Here is a 25,495-nt window from a genome sequence, read left to right on the forward strand (position 1 = left end):
TGCAAGTTAGAAAAATATGTGTTTGAAGTGATAACAATTCATTTCTTGGGTTACATCATTTCTGGCTCTGGTCTCAGAATGGGTCTAGACTAGAAACTGAAGGCTATCCAGCACTGGCCTATGCTGAAGTGTTCAATGATTCCTGTGCTTCTACAATTTATTATAGAAAATGTATCAAAAACTTCTCCACCATAATATGGTATTGAATCTGTATTCTATTTATGTATTTATTTTTACATTAAAAGAGAATGTATTACAGTATTCATGACATTGTTATGTTCTAACTTACTAAGTGATTCATTAGCACAGGCAAACCGAAGTATCCCATATCCACTGCATTACACTTTCTGCCTAGTCTTATTTTTGCATTAATTACTCCTGTTAATATTTGCTTTTTTAAATACATCCCGATCCGCAGTGTATAATTATGCAGCCACATAAGCTCTCCCTACAGAACTTCCGTCTGCTCATGTTTCCAGGGGACTAGTGAACTGTGTGACACCAACCTAACATGGTTCCTCTTCCTTCCTGGCGGCGGCTGCTGGGCCGGGCTCTCTTTGCCTCTCCTCCTCCTCCTCTTCCTCCCCTGTCACACGCCGACGACGCCCCCTGTGTGTTGCAGCAGTGCACTGCACACAGTGAAAGTAGGAGAGGACATGGCGGCGCCCGTGTGCTGCCTGCGTGCAGGTCAGTGGTCTCCCCGGTGCAGCAGCACTCACACATGTCACCGACTCCTAATAGCTGTATCAGTGTTACATGTCTCCATTGTACCTATCACCGATCGGTGCTCTCACTCGTTACCGTTATGGTGTCATTGAGAATTTGTGCTACAGTAAGCAGCCATGTTTAGCCTGTGATAAAATGTGCAACCTAATAGGGGGACATACTAAAAGGAATGCCAGTGGAATGACAGTCTTGTCTGCTGATAAGGAATGCCAATTCAGTATAATGGGAGACAATGTCATTTATATGTATATTTCTGAACTTATTCAACATATCAACTATATTTTTGGTACACATCTTGCTAAGTCCATTACACATATGTTACATGCAGAATGACGCGGAATGACGGCTGCCTCCTATGGAATGACAGCCTTTTAATTTGCCATCCTGAAGCCAAAATAGCATTAAAGCAGCTCCATTATGCGATATTAACACCCCGATGTTACGGTGATCCCCATAGCGCACGCGCTCATCCTTTTCCAAATATGCCCGCCTACACCCCTACTCACGTAAACATGTCACCTGACGCGAAATGACGGCTGCCTCCTATGTAATGACGGCCTTTTAATTCGCCATCCTGAAGCCAAAGTAGCATTAAAATAGCACAGTGGAATGACAGTGGAATGACAGTGTTGTCTGCAGATAAGGAATGCCAATTGACAAGTGAAGATGGCGGCGGGTAGTGTGGGAGTTATATTGAGTCCGGATCTCACGAGATTTGACGGTGGGATGATGACATTTTGCCTCGTGCCGAGTCTTGGCGGGAATACCTGAATAGGACTCAAATGGGGTGTGCTCGGCTGTGTTCAAATTTACAAAATCCAAACCCGCTCATCCCTAGTTATAACGCGCCAGCCAATCAGCTAGGTTTGAAAAATTACAGTTAGGATTCGATTGGCTGGTGCGTTATCTCCTTCTACTTTATCTCCACTTTATCTTCACCAGGCTTAATACATCTGCCCCAATGTGAGGATGTTCAGAAGTAATTAACCCTTTAGGAATAACATTATAACCTTAAAACCAGTGATGGCTGCATCACAGGGTGCTTATATTGGAAAACCTGTACTTTAAAAACAAAAAAAAAAACTTTTTAAAGAAGAAACACTCTTGTTTTTCAGTCATCCATCGTTGTCCACGGCATGTTTTGAAGCATGTGGGCTTTAACACCCCATCATCCACCAGCACCGACAGAAGCTGGGCTACTGTAAGATTCTATGCAGCACCTGCTGCTGCTAAAACGTAAGTTCACATCTTTAATTTTCTGTCTGATAAGGCGGTATCATCTAGTGCATTCCCAACATGAACCAGCACAGGGGCTGTAGCTAGACTGTCTCATAATGTGCATGCTACAGAGCTGTGAAATGCTGGGACTGAATTCTACAATGGCTCTATTCTCTCCATCTTGAGGAGGAAAGGGATCTGTAACAGGCTATTTGCACATAGACAAAAGTTCAGAGAGGGAGTGATGGTGAAATTGCAGGTTATACTTAGGCTCCTTTTACATGACACAAATAACCCAGGTTATTGCTGGGTCGACATGCAGGGCTCATCAACCTGGTGTTCTGACCCGGGTTAAAAGAGTTAACCTCTGGTCGGTTCCAGGTTTCTGTGCAGTAATCCCGGGTCTGCTCCATGTACTGCATCCTCCCCCGCACCCCGATGATGCGCTGCTACTCCGCCCACACCCTTTCTTGCGTCAGCTCCAGGGACGGACCTGTGTCCAAATCCAGGGTGCCACCCAGCATTTGTGATGTGAAAGGGGTATTTCGCACCACACCTCGGAACCAAGTATTGTTGGGTTGCTGACTTAACAACCCAGGTCGAGGCATGGTGTGAAAGCACCAGACCTTTTAACCCATGTTGAGCATCCTGGCAATTCGTCCAAGGTTATAAGAAGCGTTCAACCGGGGTCACCTTCTGTATAATGAGCGACTCAGGCTTAATATGAATGTTCCGGACCCGGGATCGTGATGTGAAAGTGGCAATAGCTGTGCATATAATTATGCCTGCTTCCAAATGGCACTTTTGCAGCATGGTTACGGCTAGAGTAAGTACCACTGAATGCAATTATGGCTACTGGATAGATGCTTTTATTTCTGTGGACGCAATGTTGGAATAATTACAACCAACTTCCTTATGTGACTAAATTTGCAAAGAGTAAAACGTTTCGTTTACTGTATTGATTATTTTACATGTATAATTTCATATTGATTTTAGAAATTGTACATTATATCTGAATCCAGCAATCTGGGACTACTAATCTTTCTTGTTAGACAGAAGGAGGCTAAGAAGGTAATCGGATGTGCAAAAGCACAGGCTAAAGAGAAAATGGCCCAGTCAGTGGGCAAAGGGGGAAAAACTTTTTTTGGGGTATATAAGTGAAAGGAGGAAAAAAAAAAAGTGGAATAATAAGACTAAAGACAGAGTGGAAGTCTTCTTGAGGAGGACAATGTAATAGCAGATCATATTAATAATTATTTCTGCTCAGTATTCACTGTTGAAAGAGTTGAAGGGGCCACAGTTAAGTTACAAGTATAGTGAGAAAACTGAGGGAGAAACAAGTACATTTACAGAGGAGAAGGTCCTCACAGAACTCTCAAAACTGAAAGTGGATAAATCAATCGGGCCAGATGGGATACATCCAAGGATACTAAAAGAGCTTAAAGGGGAGCTGGTAAAACCAATAACAGAATTATTCAACCAGTCACTAACTACTGGAGTAATCCCAGAGGACTGGAAAACCGTGAATGTAGTCCCACTGCACAAAAGTGGAAGCAAGGAAGAGGTAAGCAGCTATCGACCAGTGAGCCTTACATCAGTAGTCGGGAAATTGATGGAAACACTCTTAAAACAAAGAGTTGTAGAATATCTAAAAACCAACAATTTACAGGAACCGAAACTGCATGGGTTTACTGGGGGAAGATCATGTCAAACAAATCTTATTGACTATTTTTGACTGGGTGACTAAAGTAATAGATCAAGGTGGGGTTGTAGATGTAGCTTATCTAGACTTTAGTAAGGCTTTTGACATTGTCTCACATCGCAGACTGTTAATTTAACTTGAAAGCTTGGGATTGGATTTTTAGATAGATGAATGGATAAGAGCGTGGTTGCAGTACAGAAAACAGAGTTGTAGTAAACAGAGTACAGTCAAAGGAGGGAAAGGTTACAAGTGGAGTACACTAGGGATCTGTACTTGGACCAGTGCTTTTTAGTATCTTTATTGGTGATATTGCAAATGGAATTGAGGGTAAAATGTGCCTTTTTGCAGATGACACAAAGGTATGCAACAGGGTAGACACACCAGGAGGGGTAAAACAAATGATTGATGATCTAGGTAGATTAGAATGGTCAGGTGCATGGCAACTACAGTTTAATGCCAAAAAATGCAAAATCATGCCCTTGGGTCTCAAAAATCCAAAGACTAAATATAGTATAAATGGCACTATAATGGAAACTACTGAGGAAGAGAGGGATCTAGGTGTCACTATTTCAGGGGACTAAAAAGCAGGTAGGCAATGTAACAAAGCAATGAAGAGGGCAAGTCAGATGCTTGGTTGCATAGGGAGAGGTATCAGCAGTAGAAAGAAAGAAGTAATAATGCCACTGTATAGGTCATTGGTACAACATCATCTAGAGTACTGTGTTCATTTCTGGAGGCCATATCTCCAGAAGGATATAAATGCATTAGAGACTGTACAAAGAAGGGCAACAAAAATGGTGCATGACCTACCTCACAAAACGTACCAAGAAAGACTAAAAGACCTTAATATGTATACTTTGGAGCAGAGTAGGGAAAGGGGGGGCATGATAGGAACTTTCAAATATATCAAGGGTTTTAACAAGGTACAGGTGGGAGACATTCTGGTACTTGTGGAGTATCACGCATCGCATACGATTTTGCACTGCAAAGCATTCAAATGCATTGGAATTAGTATTAAACATGTTCAATGGCCCCCAACTGGCATTTTTGAGGCTGTACCACCCCCACTATCAACGCGAACCCAAAGCGTGGCGAGCGCAGCGGTACGCGTCCTACGACCTTTTCATACCCCCACTATCCACGTCGGCGTGGAGTTGAGAATAGAAAGTGTGGCGAGCGGACGCGGATACCTTCACAGGTATACGCGTCCCCTCACGGGCTTCACAGGTGTCCGCGGGGCTCGGTGCGCTCGCCACGCTTCGGGCTCGGTGGCTCGCTGCGCTCGCCACACTTTCTATTCTCAACTCCACGCCGACGTGGATAGTGGGGGTATGAAAAGATCGTAGGACGCGTACCGCCGCCCCTCGCGGGCTCGGGTTCGCGTTGATAGTGGGGGTGGTACAGCCTCAAAAATGCCAGTTGGGGGCCATTGAACATGTTTAATACTAATTCCAATGCATTTGGATGCTTTTCTGTGCAAAATCGTATGCGATCGCATGCGATGCGATTGCATACGATTTTGTCAAAATCGGTAAAAATCGCATGCCATCGCATGCCACTATATATGGCATGCGATGGCATGCAATGGGAGCCGTGATACTCCACAAGTACCGACATTCTTCACAGAAAGAGAAGCAGCAGAACACGAGGACATGCACTGAAACTAGAGGGAGGAAGATTCAGGGGAAATTTGAGTGAATTACTTCACAAAAAGATAAGTGGAATAGCCTCCCATCAGAGGTGGTAGAGGCAAATACAGTAGTACAATTTAAACATGCTTGGGATAGGCATATTGATATCCTTACAAAAAAATAAGGATCAAATATGGTTTGAGGTAACATGTTTAAAAAAGGGGCAGACTAGATGGGCCAAGTGGTTCTTATCTGCCGTCAAATTCTATGTTTCTTCATCTTATATCTAAGTACACTGTTGTTTTTATAATATCTGTCATATAGGGCAGAAATATCACAATTTGCATCCCATATGCAGATATACTCGCAATGATCCCTGTGATTACAGTATCCGGGCTCACTGAAGTGTTTTTTCCTTAGTATATTTTACCAGACCAAATTTCCCATAAGAAGTATGGGAAATGTGATCTGATTATTAAACAATATGCAAATGAAAAAGTTTGAAGCTTCCCCAATGCATTATTTTCATAGCTTTGCAGCAGTCTTATAAGTGAGCGAATCCTCTTTCATGTTACTTGTCAGGTTCCAAGAGTGTATTCAGCAATAGACTTTTAAAATATTGGGAAGCAGAGGTTTCACAAAGAAATACATTGCTGATGCACACTCCACAATATTAATCTCTGCAATCTTATATTAAGCAATAATCAAGTTTCTTGGTATAATTGTTGGCCAAGAAATATTATCCCACCAACCGTCTCCTGGTGGGTTTCCAATACAAAGTTTGAAACCGAGGTACAGGACCCCAAAAAGCAGACGATATGAGGTCACTTAGATACTACAGGTCCCAGCGTGATAACACCTCATGATACATGTGTGTAATTAGGGTGTGCATTTCAAGATTCCCCCCCCCCCCCCCACACCCGAAGCAGAGGATTGTCAGGATACATCTGTCAAATTCCTGTAAAATAACGTGCAATTTTTCCAACCTTTTTTCTTTTGAGCTGGACACATGAACGGTTTGCCAAAGAGACCAAATCAGAAAAAGAACAAAAGAAAAAATTGACTAAGGAGCAACTTGAAGAAAAGAGAGAGGACACAAGTCGGGCAAAGCCCTATGGGCTAACAGCCTGGAAACCCACTGATGATGTGTATAGGATTCGTTACTATCCCAAGCCGGTTGTTGAACCTGAAGTTGCTATAGACATGCTAAAAACATTCCAAAGGCTGGATTTTACCAGTCCTACTCAGCCAGTGTATGTTGAACTCAAGCTGGATATGAAGTTGGAAAAAAAGGTATTTATTTTGTGATAACTCTGTGCACTTTGCTTAAACAGACCATGCAGAGTGTTCCTGTCCATGGAATTTACCTAGATATAGTCTGGTGTTCACAGAAGCATACATGTAAATGCTTAGACCTACTCATTTAGGAAATGTCAAAATAATTATTTAAAAAAACTGAAATGTTTTAATGCATTCTAATACTTTGTTTTACATATATTCAATGTATTGAACATATGTTTCTATGGAATATACTACATTTAATAATCCCATTTGTGTAAATAACATTCTCTTGGGATAGCCTAGTGTTGGTGTAACTCACTGGGATTTTTGTTGCTTTAGTACCATGGTTCTGGGCAACATGTAAATCTTCATGCTTTTATTCTTTTTTTAATGGCAGCATAAACAGATACCCACCCAGGTATCTGCACCCTAGACTGGCACAAATGGGAAAAAACAGGGGGAGCACACGAGACGCTCCCGCACCCTGTCCCGACGGAGCGCCCTTATATTTTACTGTTTTAAATTAATATTGTAGATAAAATTATCTATTTTTTTGTTTTGTTTTCCAATAGGTGTTTCAAAATGGAAGCAGAACTGAGTTTTACTTTTATATTAAAATATGGCATTGGGACAATTCCACCGATAATTGAATCACCTTTTTTGCAGTAATAAACTCTTTATAATACAACAGACACTACTACTATCAAATTAGCTTAAGTGATGTCTTGTGAAAGTTATCTATTATAATTTGGCCAACTTTCAAAGTCAGTAATAGAATTACCATTCATGAGACATGTCTTTATGTGTGTGCACACAAAATACATAAATTCAGCTTCCAGAATTAACTTTAGGTTCTCACAAAGTTTTTGCTAGATTGGTACATTTTGGGTACACAGCTATGTAAACATGGTAATAGTATGACAATTTGGTTAACCTGGGCACAACAATTGGTTTATTTTTTTGCCTAGGTGAAAATTGTCACTATTCGATAGGTCGAATTTTGAGTTGACCTATTCAATTAAAGTGTTGATTTGACATGTAGGCAAAAAAATGCAATGGTCGAAAAACACTTTTTTAGTCATTTTTCATCCATGCCTTTTTCGACAAAAAGGCATGGATGAAAAATTACTAAAAGCCACATGAAAACACCCACAATTAAATACTGATGCATTAAAAAAGTCAATTTTTTTCACCTAGGCAAAGAATGGGACTGTTTTCCACTAGCAACCTGGGTCAGACCCGGTAAATTGTACCCGGTTCGAACCCGGTTTGGACATGGGTAAGAGACACATTTCCACTACAGTTCTACCCGGTAAATTGCCTGATAAGCCCCATTTACACTTAGCCTGGGTTAAGGCCTGTTTTTTCCAATTAGATTACATAAGAAGAAGCCTTTTTAAAGGGCTTCACCATGGGAGGTCACAAAACAGGGCCACCATCAAAAAGATGACCATATTAAAAGAAGATACCACACATTTCTTTTAAAATAACATCATTTTTTTTATTTTATTTTTACTGCCAAAAATGTAATCTTTGGAACTTTCTAAAGTGTCTTCACACAAGACAAGAAAATACATGTTTAGGTTATTAGTTATTTCGGTACTTATGTATTATCTGGGCTCCCATGTTAAATGCACCCCATTTTTTCATACCCCTACTATTCAACTACGCATGGAGTTGATTTTATATAGTGTGGCGAGCGCACCGAGCCACCGTGCCCGAAGCGTGGCGAGGGGATGCGGTCTCATAAGAAAAACGGGAGCCCAGATATTACATAAGTACCGTTATTTCTTATGGCAAATTAAGATATACCGTAAATTCAGGGGAGTCTAGGTTTGGCAGCAGTGTAGTAGATGTGTTCTCACGGCTAGTGGTGTTTGCCTCACTATACTCTGGGTTTAGTGGGGCGCTGGTAGCAGTGCTGGAGACATAGCTAGTGGAAGTGTTGGGGGTGTAGCTAGCACCAGTGGTCTGGTGGTAGTGGCACAGCTAGTTGCTGTGCTGGGGGTGTGGCTACTGGGTCCTCTATATTGTAGAGGTTCTTGGTGTGGCTGGTGCTCACACGAAGTGCTAGGGGCAGAGGGAGTTGGCCCTCTACTGTATTGGCCATATGCATACTCATGGTGTGCTGGGTATGCTGGGGCCTGTGGAGCATGTGGCGGATACTGTGGATAATGCGGAGGCGGCGTATACCCACAATTAAGTATCCGTTCCAAGAAGGACAATTGTCTGTCCTGCATGTCCTTTAATTGATCCAAGAAAGAGTGCTGTATCTGTCTTTCATTTGCTAAAAAACTTCTCCATACGAGCATCCTCTTTGGCCTGCATGTCGGAGTCCATTTCCCACAGTTGTTTTATTACTCTGGAAGAGAAAGCTCTCGCTGTTTGTTCGGAACTGTTTTGTTTTTTCTTCTTTGGCGGCACGTTGTAGACTTAAACATATAAACATAAAATAGCAGAAGGGTTTGCAGACGTGCTTGCGGCCCTATCCCACCTGCACACTTGCGGCACTCTGCAACATATACTGTTGATTACTGGGAAAATTATTATTCTTTTTTTTTATTTCTTACTATTTGACCGCAGTTTTGGTGTTTGTTTTCAAGTCGGCTACTCCGTTGTTGTCTCAGACCCCTCCTCCACCATGGACTGTGCAAATTAAAGAAAATGAAAGTATCAGAAATCAAAATTATTTTCCTCTATTAGCAAAATAGATCACTTTAACTGAGAACGCCAACATATTGTACCTGTATTGACTTTTGTTTTAGGCTTTATGTAAATATATTTATGGAATTTGTTACAATAAGCATTTAGCTAGTTGTGAGCAGTGTTTCTTACCCTATATAGCACTTAAAGCTGAATGATAAGTCTGCATTTATTTCGTTTTTTTTTTGTTTTTTTTTTACTGTATTCTTCATTTTAGAAAAAAGTGGATCCATTTGTTGGCTACCTTGATTTGCCATACCCATTTGTGATGGAGCAGAATAAAGTTCTCCTCTTTACAGAGGTAAGTCCAAGGAATCATGTATTCCCTCATGTTGTCAATTGAAATGAAGGCAAACTAAAACAGAACTGCTTCATTTTATTCCATGAAATGCATGGACTAACTACCATTTTAAGCTGAATGTTTTTTGTTATTTTTTTTGCTTTTTTTTCCCCACCTTAGCACAATGACTACACTACACCCTTTCTTATTTTCACTTTTTTGTTGCTTGAATAAGTTGTGTGTGTGCACACTAGTAAGAAAAGACTGTAAAGCTGTGTACACATGGTGCAATATCGCTGGCAATATGGTCGCTGAGTGACGATATTGCCAATGATTTGTTTGTGCTGCAGCAATAAATCGCTGGATGCGCGCTCCCTTGTTCAGCCCCCTAATGGTTGCTGGTCACATGAGCTTGCTCCTGCGATCAGCTGTTTCCCCCTGCGGCTCCCCCAGCAGAGTCTCCTGTTCATCAGTGACCATCTCTGTTCACTGATGAAAACTGGACACTGAGCAATATATTGCACCATGTGTACACAGCATAACTGCGATCAGCTATGTTTGCTTGCTTGCTTGCTTGCTTGTTACAGGTGTCTATAAGTAGCAAGAGGATATAAGTAGTGTATAAACAAAGGCTCTTTACAGGTTGTTTCCCATATCCAAAATGCTGAAAATAAATCTTTAACTCCAGGTGTTTTTTTAGGGTACTCTCTTCTGGGAGAAATGTCATCCATAAAACTAATGGAGCTAAACTTCAGCTGATGTAGAAATGACACAAACACTGTTGCTGTCCACTGAGCTGTGATTTCAGGAGACATCTGTTATTTTAGAGGAATGGTGACAAATTTATAAAGCCTCTTTTGGATATATCTTTAGAAGTAATCCTTGGTTATAAATAAAGGACTATGGGTGGTAAAACCAGTCGGATCCACAGATTTTTTCACAGACATGACCCCTTATCGACACTCGACATGCAGAACATTGAATTCTGCCTGTTGAATTGAGTTGAAGGCGAGCTGGTCGAAAAAACGGCCCAGGATTCAGACTGTCGGGACGTTCCTACAGTCAGAATCCCACATTGAATACCCCCCTTTGTGGTGCACCCTCCATTCAGAGTGTCTTTTGTTTTAAGTAATGATCCGAGGACTACATTTAGAGTGCAACATTTGCACGAAACAAGTTCAGGGGTTGGTGTATTATCAGCTGGCTCTGAGCCACATCATCTAGCAGACAACTGTTAAAGCTAAGGGGGATATTCAATCACCGGCGAGCATCTCCCGTCGGGGATATGCCCGCCAGGCCCTATTCAATGCTGTCTTCCCGACAGCATTGAGCAGGGTATCTCGGCAGAACAAGCCCGACATCACAAGCTGTCAGACTCGTTCTGCCGGGATGTGACGAGCTGCCGGCAACTCCACGGCCTCTTCCCGGCCGCAACTCGTGGCAACGACATTGAATCCCGTCTGCATGTTCTCGGTTGAGAACTCGCGGCCACGCCCCCATCTCGTACCGCTGCAGGCGGGACATTGAATCCCGCCTGCATTTTCTCGGTCGAGAACTCGCGGCCACACCCCCATCTCGTCCCGCTGCAGGCGGGACATTGAATCCCGCCTGCATGTTCTCGGTCGAGCTGACCGAGAACGGGACTGGGTCACGGCAGTCGAGCAAGCTCGACTGCCATGACCCCCGCATTGAATACCCCTCTAAATCTGTTGTGGAAAATGTTTAATGGGAATTTTAAGACTGATCATAATGCACTCTTCTTTACTGTGATGCTTTGCCACACATGTAGGGTGTCTGAGTTTGTTGTGAAGGCAAGTAGAGGGATATAATTAATTTTTGAAAGTTCAGTCATTTGTCCTTGACATTGTCTAAGAGAACCCGCCTTTTTGGCAATTTACCAGTACCTCGGTAATCTGGTCATACTCCCAGCTTTTAAAATCCAACCTCCTTGGTGCAAGTTCCTCCTGATAGGCTTTTGTGCCATCTTAATGTCTGAAAAGGCTTTGCAGGCTTTATAAAGAGCCTTAACTTCTACAATAAAAATGGGCCCAAATAGGTCTAAGTCTAGTAATTTATGAAAATGTAAGGTACTTATGTATTATCTGGGTGCCCAATTTTTGCATTGCATTGCATCGCATCGCATGCAATATAGTGGCATGCAATGCAAATGCGATTTTTCATTGTAAAGACCCAATTTCATACCCCCACTATCCAACTACGCACGGAGTTGATTTTATATAGTGTGGCGAGTGCAGCGAGCCACCGAGCCCGAAGCGTGGCGAGCGGACGCAGAATACATGTAAAGTTATCCACGTCCCCTCGCGGGGCTCGCCGCGCTTAGGGCTTGGTGGCTCGCTGCGCTCGCCACACTATATAAAATCAACTCCATGCGTAGTTGGATAGTGGGGTATGAAATCACCCATGGTTGACTATACAATTAAAAATCAGGTCTTCACAATGAAAAATTGCATTGCATTGCATGCCTTAAGTAGTGGCATGCAATGAAAAAATCGGGAGCCCAGATAATACATAAGTACCAAATGTAAACATTTGGTTATACGTCCTGAGTCCCCAGGGTCACCTTCTCTCAATTTTATCCAGAACAAATAGCAATGGCACCTGCAGCTCGATGTTGGACTTAACATTGAGAGGCACATATTAATTTTCCACCATCTAAGGAGTCTCCAGCTGTGTCAATATTTTCAGCAAGAAGCGTTGGCACATCTGAAAACCCTATATGATGAGTTTGTGATGTGTACAGGTATAAATACGGGAATGCTGGAACTAGTACTCTGTTACAGTTGTAACACTACTTAAAGCATTATAACTTTATATAGGCCATCTTGTATTAAGTCACTGTGAACATAACTGCACACCGATTTATATTGTTGTGAGAGGGCCAGAATAAAGTTTCAGTGAATTAGGGTCAATTATTTTCAAATATTCCATTAGGTGTTGTAAAATCTGTCTGGATTGGAAGAACATTATAATTATTAAGAGCAATGTTTTCTGCATTGCTTATTGCAGATAACTTAGGTGTGATTCATTTTGGCATTGGATGTGGAGAACAGCTGCCATATTTTATTTAGCTTAAGGAATGTTAGCGGCCATTATTTGTATGACACAAAAATAACTTTTTTTTTTGCATTACTTGTATTCTTAACAAAACACTTTTAGCTAATGGGCTAAATTGTCTAATTTTTTTTTTTTTTATATTTTACTCTTCAACAGAAAGCAGAAGAAGCTGAGTTAGCAAGAAACAGTGGCTCAACATTTGTTGGCGGGATTGAGCTCATCCCTCAGGTATCATGTTTCATGACTAAATTCATATCCCATGCATGTGAGCATAATAGGGTTCTACTGTGCTGTGGACAATCTTGATTTTTGTGTCTGAAAATCTTGATGTTTTTGGCCTGTAACACCCTCTCAAACGTGAATGACCAGCTCTGATTTCACTTTCAACCGGTTAGATTAAAATTTTATCTGAAAAGTGAAGTATGTACTTGGGAGTAGATATAGGAGGTCATTCTGGTTGACTCAACTAAACGCCACCCGCACTATCACCCGCCTAACGCATGCAGAGTTTTCCTGCACACATGCGAATGGATGTTTTGCATAAACATCCATTTGTAACTTGCGTGTGGGGCTGAAATCATTCGATGGTCACCCACTATACAAGTTGCCGCGTCCATTCGCACAGATGGCCTGCACATGTGCATAAGCAAATATGCGCATTTGCAACTGTGAGTACAAACCAGAATGACCTCCCTAGTTTGTACTACAGAGGAGAGTGGTGGAGACTTGTCGATTTGGTTCTGCATAGTCACATGGCTAAAGTACTGCTTCTGTCACTACATAGGACTACAATAAAACCAAAGTGATGGATTGCATGGTAGTACCAAAGAAAGCATCGGATTTTCAGTACATAAAGAATTAATAATGCATTAACGAATAGGCTCTCCTTAAATGTGAATTAAAAATCATGTGTTGGCTATGAAAAAATATCTGCCGTTAAGAGTAACAGTTGCTGCTTATATTTATCTGTAATAATTTGCCTTCAGTCACCATTATGCAATGGATGTTTTTTTACATCCCAGCGATGCAACAGACCTATTGTTGGTTCATCCCTTATTTCATAATCTGCTCAACCAGTTGGGTTTATACAAAGCAGAGCAAATGTTTGAAGGGCTTTGTCAAATACCACTTAATAAGCCAGCTAAAAACTGAGTGTTTGTTATAAATGTATGACTATTTTTATTTTTTTGTCATCATACCAGGGGTATGCCTAGCACTATACTCTTCTCATCATTTCGTTATCGTCCACCTATATAGTCTCCTTCCCCATCATATACCCATACAGTATCTTCCATCAATCTCCTCATTTCACTAAAATATGACCCCAATAACCTATATTTTCTCTTTCAATGGTCCTGGTGACACAGCTCAACACTGGGATGTAGGAGGGTCCGAAGGAGCCAGGCACCTATCCTAAAGTTTTAGAGGGTAGGCTCCTCCCCTACTGCATCCCTGGACTCTTCAGTTCGTGTTAGGTGCCCACTGGAGTGGGTGCTATTCTAAAGGGCTGCAGGAGCAGCCGAAGAATTAGAGTAGTTAGGGGATTTTTATTATTTTATTAACTTTTACCCTAGCTAGGTAGGCACAGTGTGAGGATTCTCATAGTGAATCCTCACACTGCTTGCGCAGCAGGAGCTGACAGAAGCGCGTCCTGTCAGCTCACTGTGCACAGGGGAGACACTGTCTGGTCTCCCTGTGCAGCGCTTATAGCCTTTTCTAAAAGGCTGCCTGGGCTCCGGAGTACCCTGAAACCGGCTCCACGTTTAGGTGGGGATCATGGGGGACAGGCGCTCCGTGATGGCGGCGGCCATTTTATGCGGAGCTTACACGCTGAGCTCCTAGATGAGAGGACAGCAGCGTTGTGACAGGCATGTTCCAAGTGATCCCCATTTGAGGGGGAGACACTGGAACGAGGAAATCCTACCTAAGGAGCGGCTTGCTGGGGGTGGTTGGCGCCAAAAGGTCACGGACCCCGCAGCAGCAGGGACCTGTGGTCTCTTCCTTCACTCTGACTTTGGCGCCTTTCAGAACGCTTGCAGCGGAGCTGAGCTGGCTTACTGATCCTGGCAGAGTGACTTGGATTTCCTGGGCATCGCTTCCCCGCAGTTGAAACCAACAGACAGATAAGTGGCTGGGTGCATTGCTCTGTATAAACGCTTGTACATTGTTTGCACTGTGTATACTGATAGATATACATTTATCACTTGCATCATGTCTGAGCATCAGGCTGTGGTTTTGGGGGAGGGAGCCCTTAATGCACTGAGCGCGTGCAATGTTTGCACACAAAAGTTTGTCCCTGAGCAGATGGCCAAGGGGGGCTTATGTATTACTTGCGCTGATGTGAGACCCATGGGCAGTGATCCCCATAGGGCAGAGCAGATGGAACCTGCGTGGGCCAGGGCCCTAGGCAGGTCAGTAAACGCTTTGGTGCAGCTTTTGGACAGGCAGAGTGATGGGCTGGTAGAATCACAGAGACCTATGCCATCATCTCAGCAGTCGTCTGGCTCCTTGCCTCTTACCCAGGCAGATCCTGCACTTATCCAGGTGATGCAGGATACTGCAAAAGGCATTAACAGGTTCAGTGAAATGCTGGACAAAATGGATGATGTGGCAGGGACCCCTAAAAGGTCTTATGCTTTAACTACTGTGGTAGATGAAGAGGAAGGAGAGTATACTGACATCCCCTGGGATCAGGGTGATGATTTGGAAGAGAACTCTGCTGCTGGTATAGAGGATCTCATTGTAGCTGTAAAGCAGGCTTTAAAGCTGACTGTGGAGGATAAGACTCCTGTTAAAGGTGTTTTTAAGCGACAGCGGAAGGAGGCTGTTACTTTTCCTTCAGATGAGGGGTTACAGGAATTGTTAGAAGGGGCTTGGAAAACTCCTGATAAGAGGCTTCAGATGCCAAAACGATTCCTTAATCTGTACCCCATGCCAGAGTCTCATGCGGAGCTCTGGGAAAGGGTCCCAGTTGTGGACGCTTCAGTGGCACGTTTGTCCAAGGCTACTGTATTACCAGTACAAGGCGGTGCAGCTTTTAAAGATTCTGTGGATAAAAAGCTGGAGGGAAACCTCAAGGCTATCTTTGAAGGGGTGGGGTTTACCTTACGACCCCTTATTGCTTCAGCCTGGGTTTCTAAGGCCATGATTGAGTGGGCTGGTGAATTATGCACCATGCTGCAGGCTGACCCGGGTGCATTACTGCTTGCAGAAAAGATTAAGGCAGCAGCAGAATATGCAGTTGAAGCAGAGGAGGAAGCTATTAAAATGGCAACCAGAGTGTCCACAGTCTCCATTAATGCCAGGAGAGTGCTTTGGCTTAAAGCCTGGGAAGCAGACAATGAGTCCAAGAAGGCTCTGGAAACATTAGCCTTCAAAGGAAAGGTACTCTTTGGTACCGAATTAGAGGAGATTATAAAACAGGCCACAGGCGGCAAAAAGTACATTCCTGCCGGCCTCCTCAGCAAAGCAGACATCCAGATTTTCTGCTTTTAAGCCGTCCTTTCGGCCCTCCCCTAGAGGTGGTGCGTCCTTTCGAGGACAGTCTTTCAGGGGAAGGTTTCAGCCCTCTAGAGGCAAGACACAAAAGTCAAAATTTGGCTCCTTTCACAAGAAGCCTGCCAATAAAGGAGAGGATAAACCCTCTGCATGACTGTCAGGGGCTTTGCCCGACAGTGACAAAAGTGGGCGGGCGTCTCACACACTTCAGGGACGCTTGGGCTTCTCTAGGCCAGGATGCCTGGGTGCTAGACATCATAACACAGGGTTACAAAATCCCTTTCAGAGGGCCACCTCCGAAGAGGTTCATTCCCACATCCTTACCAAAGGAGGCACGGCTGCGTACAGCTCTTGTGAGAGCAGCGCACTCCCTTTTGGAAAAAGGGGTGGTTACACTAGTCCCCAAGACAGAGTGGAAGAAAGGCTTTTACTCCACGCTGTTCCTGGTGCCCAAACCAGACGGGTCTTTCAGACCAATACTAAATTTGAAGTCTCTAAATGTTCATTTATGGGTAGACCATTTCAAAATGGAGTCTCTACGGTCAGTACTACTGAGTCTGGACCAGGGAGAATTTTTGGCGTCCATGGATGTCCAGGACGCATATTTGCACGTTCCTATACACCCGGAGCATCAGACCTTGTTGAGGTTTGCCATAGGAGACCTGCATTTACAATTCCGGGCGTTACCCTTTGGGCTAGCAACCGCGCCAAGGGTATTCACAAAGATAATGTCAGTAATGGCGGCGGTGCTGAGGCTCAGGGGAATCACAGTAATACCCTATTTGGACGATCTCCTGTTCAAAGCAGAGTCAGCAGCCATGCTGCAGAGTCACCTGGCAGAGGCCATCAGTTTTTTGCAGGCTCACGGCTGGATTTTAAATTTGCAAAAATCTCAGTTGGTACCGTCACAAAGGCTCCAATTCTTGGGAGTCATACTGGACACCCATCTTCATCGGGTATTCCTCCCGGAGGTAAAGGCCAGGGATCTGGTCACCCTAGTCCAGGAGATTCTCAGGGCTCAGAGCATTTCAGTATGGAGGTGCCTCAAGCTCCTGGGGAAGATGGTGGCGTCATTCGAGACGCTTCAATTTGCCAGGTTCCACTCTCGGAGGTTCCAATGGAACATTTTGTCAGCCTGGTCAGGAAACACTTTGACCATGAAATCCGAGATGATAGTGCTGTCTTCGGACACCCGAGAATCCTTGAAATGGTGGACAGAAGTAGATTCCCTTCAGTGGGGTCGGTCATTACAGACCTGGGACTGGTTGATAGTAACTACCGACGCCAGTCTCAGGGGCTGGGGGGCAATAGTCCTGGATCTCAGGCTCCAGGGCCTGTGGACGGCAGAGGAATCAGCGTTACCAATCAACATCTTGGAGCTGAGAGCTGTCTGGAAAGTGATTTCCTTGGCGGGAGACAGGTTACAGAACCTCCCTTTGAGGATTTAGACCGACAATGCCACAGCTGTGGCGTATCTGAATCACCAGGGAGGTACACGCAGCAGATTGGCCATGTGGGAGGTATCCAGAATCTTCCTATGGGCAGAACAGAATGTTCCAGCTGTATCGGCTATATTCATCCCAGGAATAGAGAATATAGAAGCCGACTTCCTGAGCAGGGAGGAGCTCAAGGAAGGGGAATGGAGCTTACACCCTCAGGTGTTTCAACAAATCACTTCGATGTGGGGAACTCCGGATGTGGACCTGATGGCATCCAGGATCAACCGTCAGGTGCCCAGGTTCTATGCCAGAACAAGGGATCCACTAGCGGAGGCAGTGGATGCCATGACTATTCAATGGCAGGGAGATCTCCTTTATGCATTCCCACCAGTACCAATGTTACCGAGACTTCTGAAGAAAATACAGGGGCAGAAGGTTCCAGTGATCTTAGTGGCCCCAGATTGGCCAAGGAGATCCTGGTACTCGAGGCTTCAGAGGTTGTCTGTGGACTCATGGCGTCTACCTCTGAGACCAGACCTTCTAAGACAAGGCCCATTCAATCACCTGGATTCAGATCGATTGATTTTGACGGCCTGGCTATTGAAACCACCATTTTGAAAAGAAAAGGGTTTTCTGAGGCAGTAGTACAGACGATGATAAAAGCCAGAAAAGCTGTATCTTCGGCAAATTATTATAGAGTCTGGAAGACTTATATTCGATGGTGTGAGAGAAGAAAGGCTCATACATCTCATTTTAAGCTATCAAGAATGATGGAATTTTTACAAGATGGTTTTTCATCGGGCCTAAGCCTTCAGTCACTGAAGGTGCAGATTTCGGCCTTGTCCATCTATTTCCAGAAAAAGATAGCCATTTTGCCGGAAATTCAAACCTTTTTACAAGGAGTATCCAGGTTGAAACCTCCATACAAGCAACCAGTAGCACCTTGGGATCTATCACTGGTTTTGGAATGCCTTCAAAAGGCACCTTTTGAACCTTTAAGGTCGGCGGACTTTAAGTTTCTCACGTGGAAGCTAGTGTTTTTGTTAGCAGTAGCATCTGCTAAAAGAGTTTCAGAATTGGGAGCTTTGTCATGTAAATCTCCCTTCTTAATTTTTCATGATGACAGGGCTGTTTTAAGAACAGTGCCTCAGTTTTTACCGAAGGTGGTATCTACCTTCCATTTAAATCAGGAGATAGTTCTACCTGTGTTTCAACCCCCAGAGGGTTCTAAGAAAAGGGACAAGTTGAGAACTTTGGATGTTGTGCGTGCCTTACGCATATATGTGGACAGAGTGAAGAGTGTCAGGAAGACTGACACATTGTTGGTATTGTATGACGTACACAAAATTGGTTGGCCTGCATCTAAGCAGACTATTGCTAGGTGGTTGCGGTCTGTGATAGCCTTTGCATACACCAAAGTGGGTAGACCAGTACCGGCCAAAATAAATGCGCATACCACCAGGTCAGTTGCCACCTCTTGGGCGGTTCGACATGGGGCCACAGCTGAGCAGGTTTGCAGAGCTGCCACTTGGTCATCTGTTCACACATTTGCCAAATTCTATAGATTCCATGAGTTCGCGTCGGAGGACGCATCATTCGGGCGAGCAGTGCTGAGAGCTGCAGACCTGAGCGTACCCTCCCAAAGGACCGGCTCTGGAACGTCCCAGTGTTGAGCTGTGTCACCAGGACCATTGAAAGAGAAAAAGGGATTTTTGTAAGAACTTACCGTTCGAATCCCTTTCTCTGATATGGTCCTGGTGACACAGCGATCCCTCCCTTACGCTCAGTAAGTATGCCAGAAGTTTCATGATGTTCATGTTAAAATGGTTAAAAGTTAACAGTTTTCTGTTATAAAATGTGCATATAATATGTGCAAGCGTTTGTACTGAGTTATGTATTCCAGTGGCTTTGAAAGATTGAACTGAAGAGTCCAGGGATGCAGTAGGGGAGGAGCCTACCCTCTAAAACTTTAGGATAGGTGCCTGGCTCCTTCGGACCCTCCTACATCCCAGTGTTGAGCTGTGTCACCAGGACCATATCAGAGAAAGGGATTCGAACGGTAAGTTCTTACAAAAATCCCTTTATAAAGCTCATAATAGATAATGGCCTGACACAGATGCTGCCACAATGCTGATGCAGCAGTAACTGAACGGAAATGTAAGTGTTGCAGCAGCCCACAAATGACACCCACTGAGTACATCGCAACTTACTAAGCAACTGCATACTCTGTTGCATCCATAAAGCAGATGCGAAGAACATAGACTCCCTGAGTGCCGTCACTGCTGCTCGGAATGCAACAAGCTTCTTGCATACAATACCCCTAAATGGTCATGACATGCATGCAAATTTTAGACACTTTGCATTCCCTCCCCAGTTGGCCTCTTTTTGGCACTCTGCGACTGATTCCCCAATATGAATGGCGTCGCAAAGGTACCTTCATGTGTGCTCACTGGCCAGTATTCAATGAGGAAAATTCTCTGTGCATGGCGAGAGATTTTTTCTCTCGCCATGCACTCTCCGTGTTCCGGAGCCTCCTGCTCCCACTATTCAACGTATTTAAGACTCGCCGCCACTCGCGGCGAGTCTTAACCCCTGCAGCGGACGAGCGTCCGCGGCAGGGAGCTGACGGGGAGCCGTGGGACGGTGGCATCCAGGGAGATTAAAGTGCCCCAGAACATATGTGGAGGGTAGGGGGCCCCCCCGGGACCCAGGCAGCACAGGCTGCCCCCCCCTATAGCCAGCGGGGGACCCAGTATTCACTGCACCCGTTCGTGCATATTAACGATCGGGTGCAGTGAATATATGAATATCTAATGAGCGGCTCGAGCGCTCCGGCCCCCTGCTGGCTGCACTGTGTAAAAAAAAAAAAAAATGCTCCGTCCAAGGCGAAAAAAGCAAAAATTCTCCATAAAACACGGAGAATTTTTCTCATTGAATACTGCCCACTGTAGCCACGGCATTGTCAAATTTGTAACTGCATCAGAATCAGGCCTAGTATGCCAATTCGAATTATAGAGTGTATTTATATAGTAAAACTCACTGCATAGAGTTGATTTACCTGCTAAAAATTATGTCTGACACTGGGAGTGCCTGGGCACACCCTGGACCGATATTTAGCAAACTCCACCATTACAGTACAGGTTTTAATTGTATTTGTTTGAGCATATGTGACTTAGTTAGTACCTCAAATTACTTTAAGCATCTGGATGCAAGCATGGATATCCTAAAAACCTGGAGTGTAATGCTGGGTTTAAATACTCTACGCTTGGCCCTATGCATCCGTGCCTATGTTGTCCACTGATAATATGATCCAGTCATCGTCAAGTGGAACCCAGGATAGCCACGGATTTCAAATTGTTAGCAGACCTGGACTAACCGCTCTGGTAGTAAGAGCTTTGTTGCATTCTAGGTTTATGATCACAGCATGTGAAAATACATATTGCAGTATGTCCAAATTAAAAGCCATGCACATGCAGTAGAACATTCGCCCTGGCCGTTCTCATGCCACAGTATTGTTTGGTGGAAATTGAGAAAATTGGCCATGCGATTCTAATGTCCCATTTTATTAAAGTGCTCATTTTGTTTGGGAGTGGATGACACAGGGGCCCATTTATTAATTAGTGCTTTGTTGTGAGTGTTCAAATTCATTGCGTGCGATAAATTGTGCTCCAGTCAACCCCCAACTGTCATTTATCTAACACACAATAGTTAAGAGCCGATTGGTTGGAGCCCTGTTTATCACGGGCAACAAGTTTTAGCATTCACGACAAGTTTTATCACTCATTGTTAAATGAGCCCAATAGTGTATGTTTAAGCTCATGTGTATGAAATCCCCTTAAAATCGTATTTATTCATTTTCATTTATGGCAGCAGTTCTCGAACTGGGGTTTCTGACCCCAAAGTGGGTCCCAACCATCTCAGCATGGGGTCGTGACTCCATTTTGCTGACAACCAGGCTGATGACTTTTCTAATCTCAGACAGTGATTCAAGGGGGAAATTTACTAAAATGGGAGTTTTATTTTACATGGGATGTTGCTATGGGCAGCCAATCAGAAACTACTTCTTGAAGATCATAAATAGTATCTGATTGGTTGCCCATAGCAATATCCCATATAAAATCTAACTCCCATCTTAGTAAATTTCCCCCAAAGAGTCTGAAAAATCAGTTAAATTGTCTTTTATAGCAAACAATAGGAATGTGACAGTCTAAGTGGCAATCAGCCACAGAGTCTGTTAAGGGGCGCTGCTGTGCTCAATCATACAAATACCAATAACCATATAAATTTATAGGTACTTGTTTCCTAGCACGGCCACAATCGCGGGCATCGGGTGTCATTTTTAGTGGTCTGCGACGCGACCGACGCGATGCCCCCGATTTTCCCATTGAAATGCATTGAAAAAAGTCAAAATCGCGTCGGTCACGTCGTATGCAGCTAAAAAAGGCTTAAATGGTCCAGACGCGATGCCCCCGATTTCCCATAGAAAACCATGTTAAATGCCTCAATTTACCCGCGATGCCCCCCGATTTCCCATAGGAAACAATGTTAAATGCCTCAATTCCACCAAATCATCATAGGGAACAATGGTAAATGGGCCAGAAACCCCCAAAAACACCCCTGAACAGTGAAATGTCTCCACAAAAGAAGTTTACGCCACCCCACGATCAACGTGAACCCGAAGCGTGGCGAGCGCAGCGGTACGCGTCCTCCGACCTTTTCATACCCCCACTATCCACGTCGGCGTGGAGTTGAGAATAGAATAGTGTGGCTAGCCCGAAGCGTGGCGAGCGGACGCGGATACCTTCACAGGTAAATGCGTCCCTTCGCGGGCTTCACAGGTATCAGTGTCCCCTCGCGGGGCTCGCCACGCTTCGGGCTCGGTGGCTCGCTGCGCTCGCCACACTATTCTATTCTCAACTCCACGCCGACGTGGATAGTGGGGGTATGAAAAGGTCGGAGGACGCGTACCGCCGCCCCTCGCGGGCTCGCTGCGCTCGCCACGCTTCGGGTTCGCGTTGATCGTGAGGTGGCGTAAACTACTTTTGGGGGGACATTTCACTGTTCAGGGGTGTTTTTGGGGGGTTTCTGGCCCATTAACCATTGTTCCCTATGATGATTTGGGTAAATTGAGCCATTTCACATTGTTTCCTATGGGAAATCGGGGGCATCGCGGGTAAATTGAGGCATTTAACATTGTTCCCTATGGGGAAATCGCGGGCATCGCGTCGGTACCATCGCACCCGTTTTTTTAGTGCATGCGATGGCCGCGATGCCCCCGATTTTTACTCACGATGCCCACGATCATGATCGTTGTGGCCGTGCTAGGAAACAAGTACCAATTTATATTTTATTTTTAAAATATAATAGACAGATTTAAATACATGAAAGTGCACTTTTACATGAACTGAACACAAGACAAACAAGACTTACAACATATAACACAAAAAAGTCATTTGAATAAATGGCTGAGGCTGTGAGGCTAGAAATGGCTCTTTTAACACCTTTAAGCATAGTGTTAAAAGAGCCATTTCTAGCCTCACAGCCTCAGCCATTTATTCAAATGACTTTTTTGTGTTATATGTTGTAAGTCTTGTTTGTCTTGTGTTCAGTTCATGTAAAAGTGCACTTTCATGTATTTAAATCTGTCTATTATATTTTAAAAATAAAAAATAAATTTATATGGTTATTGGTATTTGTATGATTGAGCACAGCAGCGCCCCTTAACAGACTCTGTGGCTGATTGCCACTTAGACTGTCACATTCCTATTGTTTGCATTTTAGAGGTACACACCCTCTTAATAGGGGCTGCAGCACTGCCTAATCAATTAAGTGACTGTGTTATTGCCTGTGCCATTGCACATTTTAGTATAAATTTCTGAATATTTTAGTGTAGTGCATTTGTTGTCCAGCGCTTTTGGGTGACTATTGTCACAATTTTCTAGAGTCTTTTATAGCAGACTCCTCCCATCGTTTTGTACCTCCACGATGCTGCCATGCTGTCTGCTGACTACACATGTGATATGATGACCTTCTGCAGTAACTTGCTTGGGTCCTGTCATTATTTTTATCTGATGGGGTCCCAGAGCAATATAGTTTGAGGACCCCTGATTTATGGTTTTGCCTTGTAATAATGTGCCCGACCCAATAAATCAACATGTGAATATGTTTTATAATTCTGCGTCTTCCAATAGGCATTTCATAACTATCATTAAAAATGTTAACATTGCAGATCCTAAATGATGAGATAGAAGCAGATTTCTACATAGCAACACCTGAGATCATTGGCAAGTTGAATATTCTTAAAAACAAGCTGAGGAAAAAATACCCAAAGACTAAAAGAGGTATGTCGGGAATTGACAATTCTGATTACTTCTGCAAAGTTCTATGGAAGGTTGCATCACTTGGACAGTAAAATAGTATAATGTTTTCATCCATATTTTAATTTGGACATATTAGGGGGGTTATGCATCTCAGGAGAGCCGTCGGAGTAATATTTGTTCACCATCCATTGCATGGCAGTGTGACTACCCCTGCCTCTGGCCTCCACATAATACTTGCTAAAAAAAAAAAGAGCATTGTATCAAACCAACTATAAACCCTTAAGATTTGGGGCGAGATGCACTAAGCCTTGAAAAGTGATAAACCATCAACCAATCGTGCCTAGCTGTTGTTTTTCAGTTAGCCTGTGACCTGAACGTTAGGAGTTGACTGGCTGGAACTTTATTACTTTCCATTTTATCACTTTTCAAGCTTAGTTCCCTTTGTCTTGTCCTATTCTCCAAGCAGGGACAATGCTAGCTTTGCTGCTGGCTCCAGGCTGCGCTCGAGATCTCTGTCCTAAGATGCACACAAGAAATGTTTCACATATAATTTGGATAGCCAATTGCATACCAGTGAGCTGTGGCTGGAGCGATACAATCGATACAGAAACTCCCTGTGTGTATGGACCTTTAATATTTTAACACCGTTTTGGCCTGACCAACAAATTTTACTATGAAAGTAGGCCTTTTACCATGGAGTAAATGGTGAGCTGATGCAGAATTGAATTTAAAGCCATTCTCTGACCTATCTTGCCAGTTTCTGCATTGGGTATGGTCTACTACTGAGCGCAAACATCTCTGGGTTATTCAGTGGCGTATGAAAGGGCATAATTCACTGCTAATGGGGCACCAGCATGTAGGCTACATTTGGTAAGGTGGGTAGACCGTATTTTGGGCTCTGCTGAGTTTTGCGTATGCAATAATCTGATTTTAGAAAGATCACTTCAACCAAAGCTACGGCTAGTAAGAGAACACTGATCATGTTTTCCTGAGTCAGGTCTAGCACTTTACAGATATCATTAAGAACCAAATTCTGTTTACTTCCCTTGTCACCCAATTGGATGAGCCTGTGGTGGGAATTCAATTGAGCGTGAGATTTGAGTGGCAAAGGTATGAAACCTTGTATACCTCTCCCTAAATTTTGGATTATCCCAGGTATGCGCGCTACCGGTACCCATGGTACTCAATTTAAAAGACAAAATGGTTACAAGGTTTTCAGCTATGAAAATCTACTGAAGACTGATGGCATCCAGTGGTCTCCCATCTATCTTTATACCGGGGAGGGGCCTGCTAGGAGGCTCTGGGGCTTCTGGAAGATGCATTTCTTGCAGCTACTGCCTTGGGAGAATAAACTCCAAATGGGGGTAGTCATACCCACTTTCAAAGACTGTAGTGGGATGTCTGGGCGCTAGAATGAATGGCGATCTGAAAATAATGTGCATCAGTAGCCACTACGAGGGAGGCATGCCAGCAGCCTCCAAGTAAAACCACCACCGAAAATTTAGTTTGGGCTTAACGCATAAACCACCAGTTAATAAAATCAATTTAAAAATGGTACTTAATTGAATACATAGAGATATAAAAATGCATGTAATTCATATACTTTGCTGTCTAGATAACCT

General features: G+C 43.8%; 1 protein-coding gene across 1 annotated transcript in view; it reads left to right on the forward strand.

Annotated features, from left to right (window-relative positions):
* The first annotated feature begins 521 nt into the window (after nucleotides 1–521).
* MRPL1 (mitochondrial ribosomal protein L1) overlaps nucleotides 522–25,495 on the forward strand; it is a 41,761-nt gene continuing 16,787 nt past the window's right edge. Inside the window, exons 1-6 of the mRNA XM_083177060.1 lie at nucleotides 522–687; nucleotides 1,842–1,962; nucleotides 6,279–6,570; nucleotides 9,479–9,562; nucleotides 12,773–12,844; nucleotides 23,783–23,894. Of these exons, the coding sequence (XP_083033186.1) occupies nucleotides 657–687; nucleotides 1,842–1,962; nucleotides 6,279–6,570; nucleotides 9,479–9,562; nucleotides 12,773–12,844; nucleotides 23,783–23,894 (712 nt within the window). The 5' untranslated portion in view covers nucleotides 522–656. The remainder of the gene's footprint in view (nucleotides 688–1,841; nucleotides 1,963–6,278; nucleotides 6,571–9,478; nucleotides 9,563–12,772; nucleotides 12,845–23,782; nucleotides 23,895–25,495) is intronic.

This window comes from Crinia signifera, chromosome 1, assembly GCF_055691185.1.
Source record: "Crinia signifera chromosome 1, ASM5569118v1, whole genome shotgun sequence".
Lineage (NCBI taxonomy): Eukaryota > Metazoa > Chordata > Amphibia > Anura > Myobatrachidae > Crinia > Crinia signifera.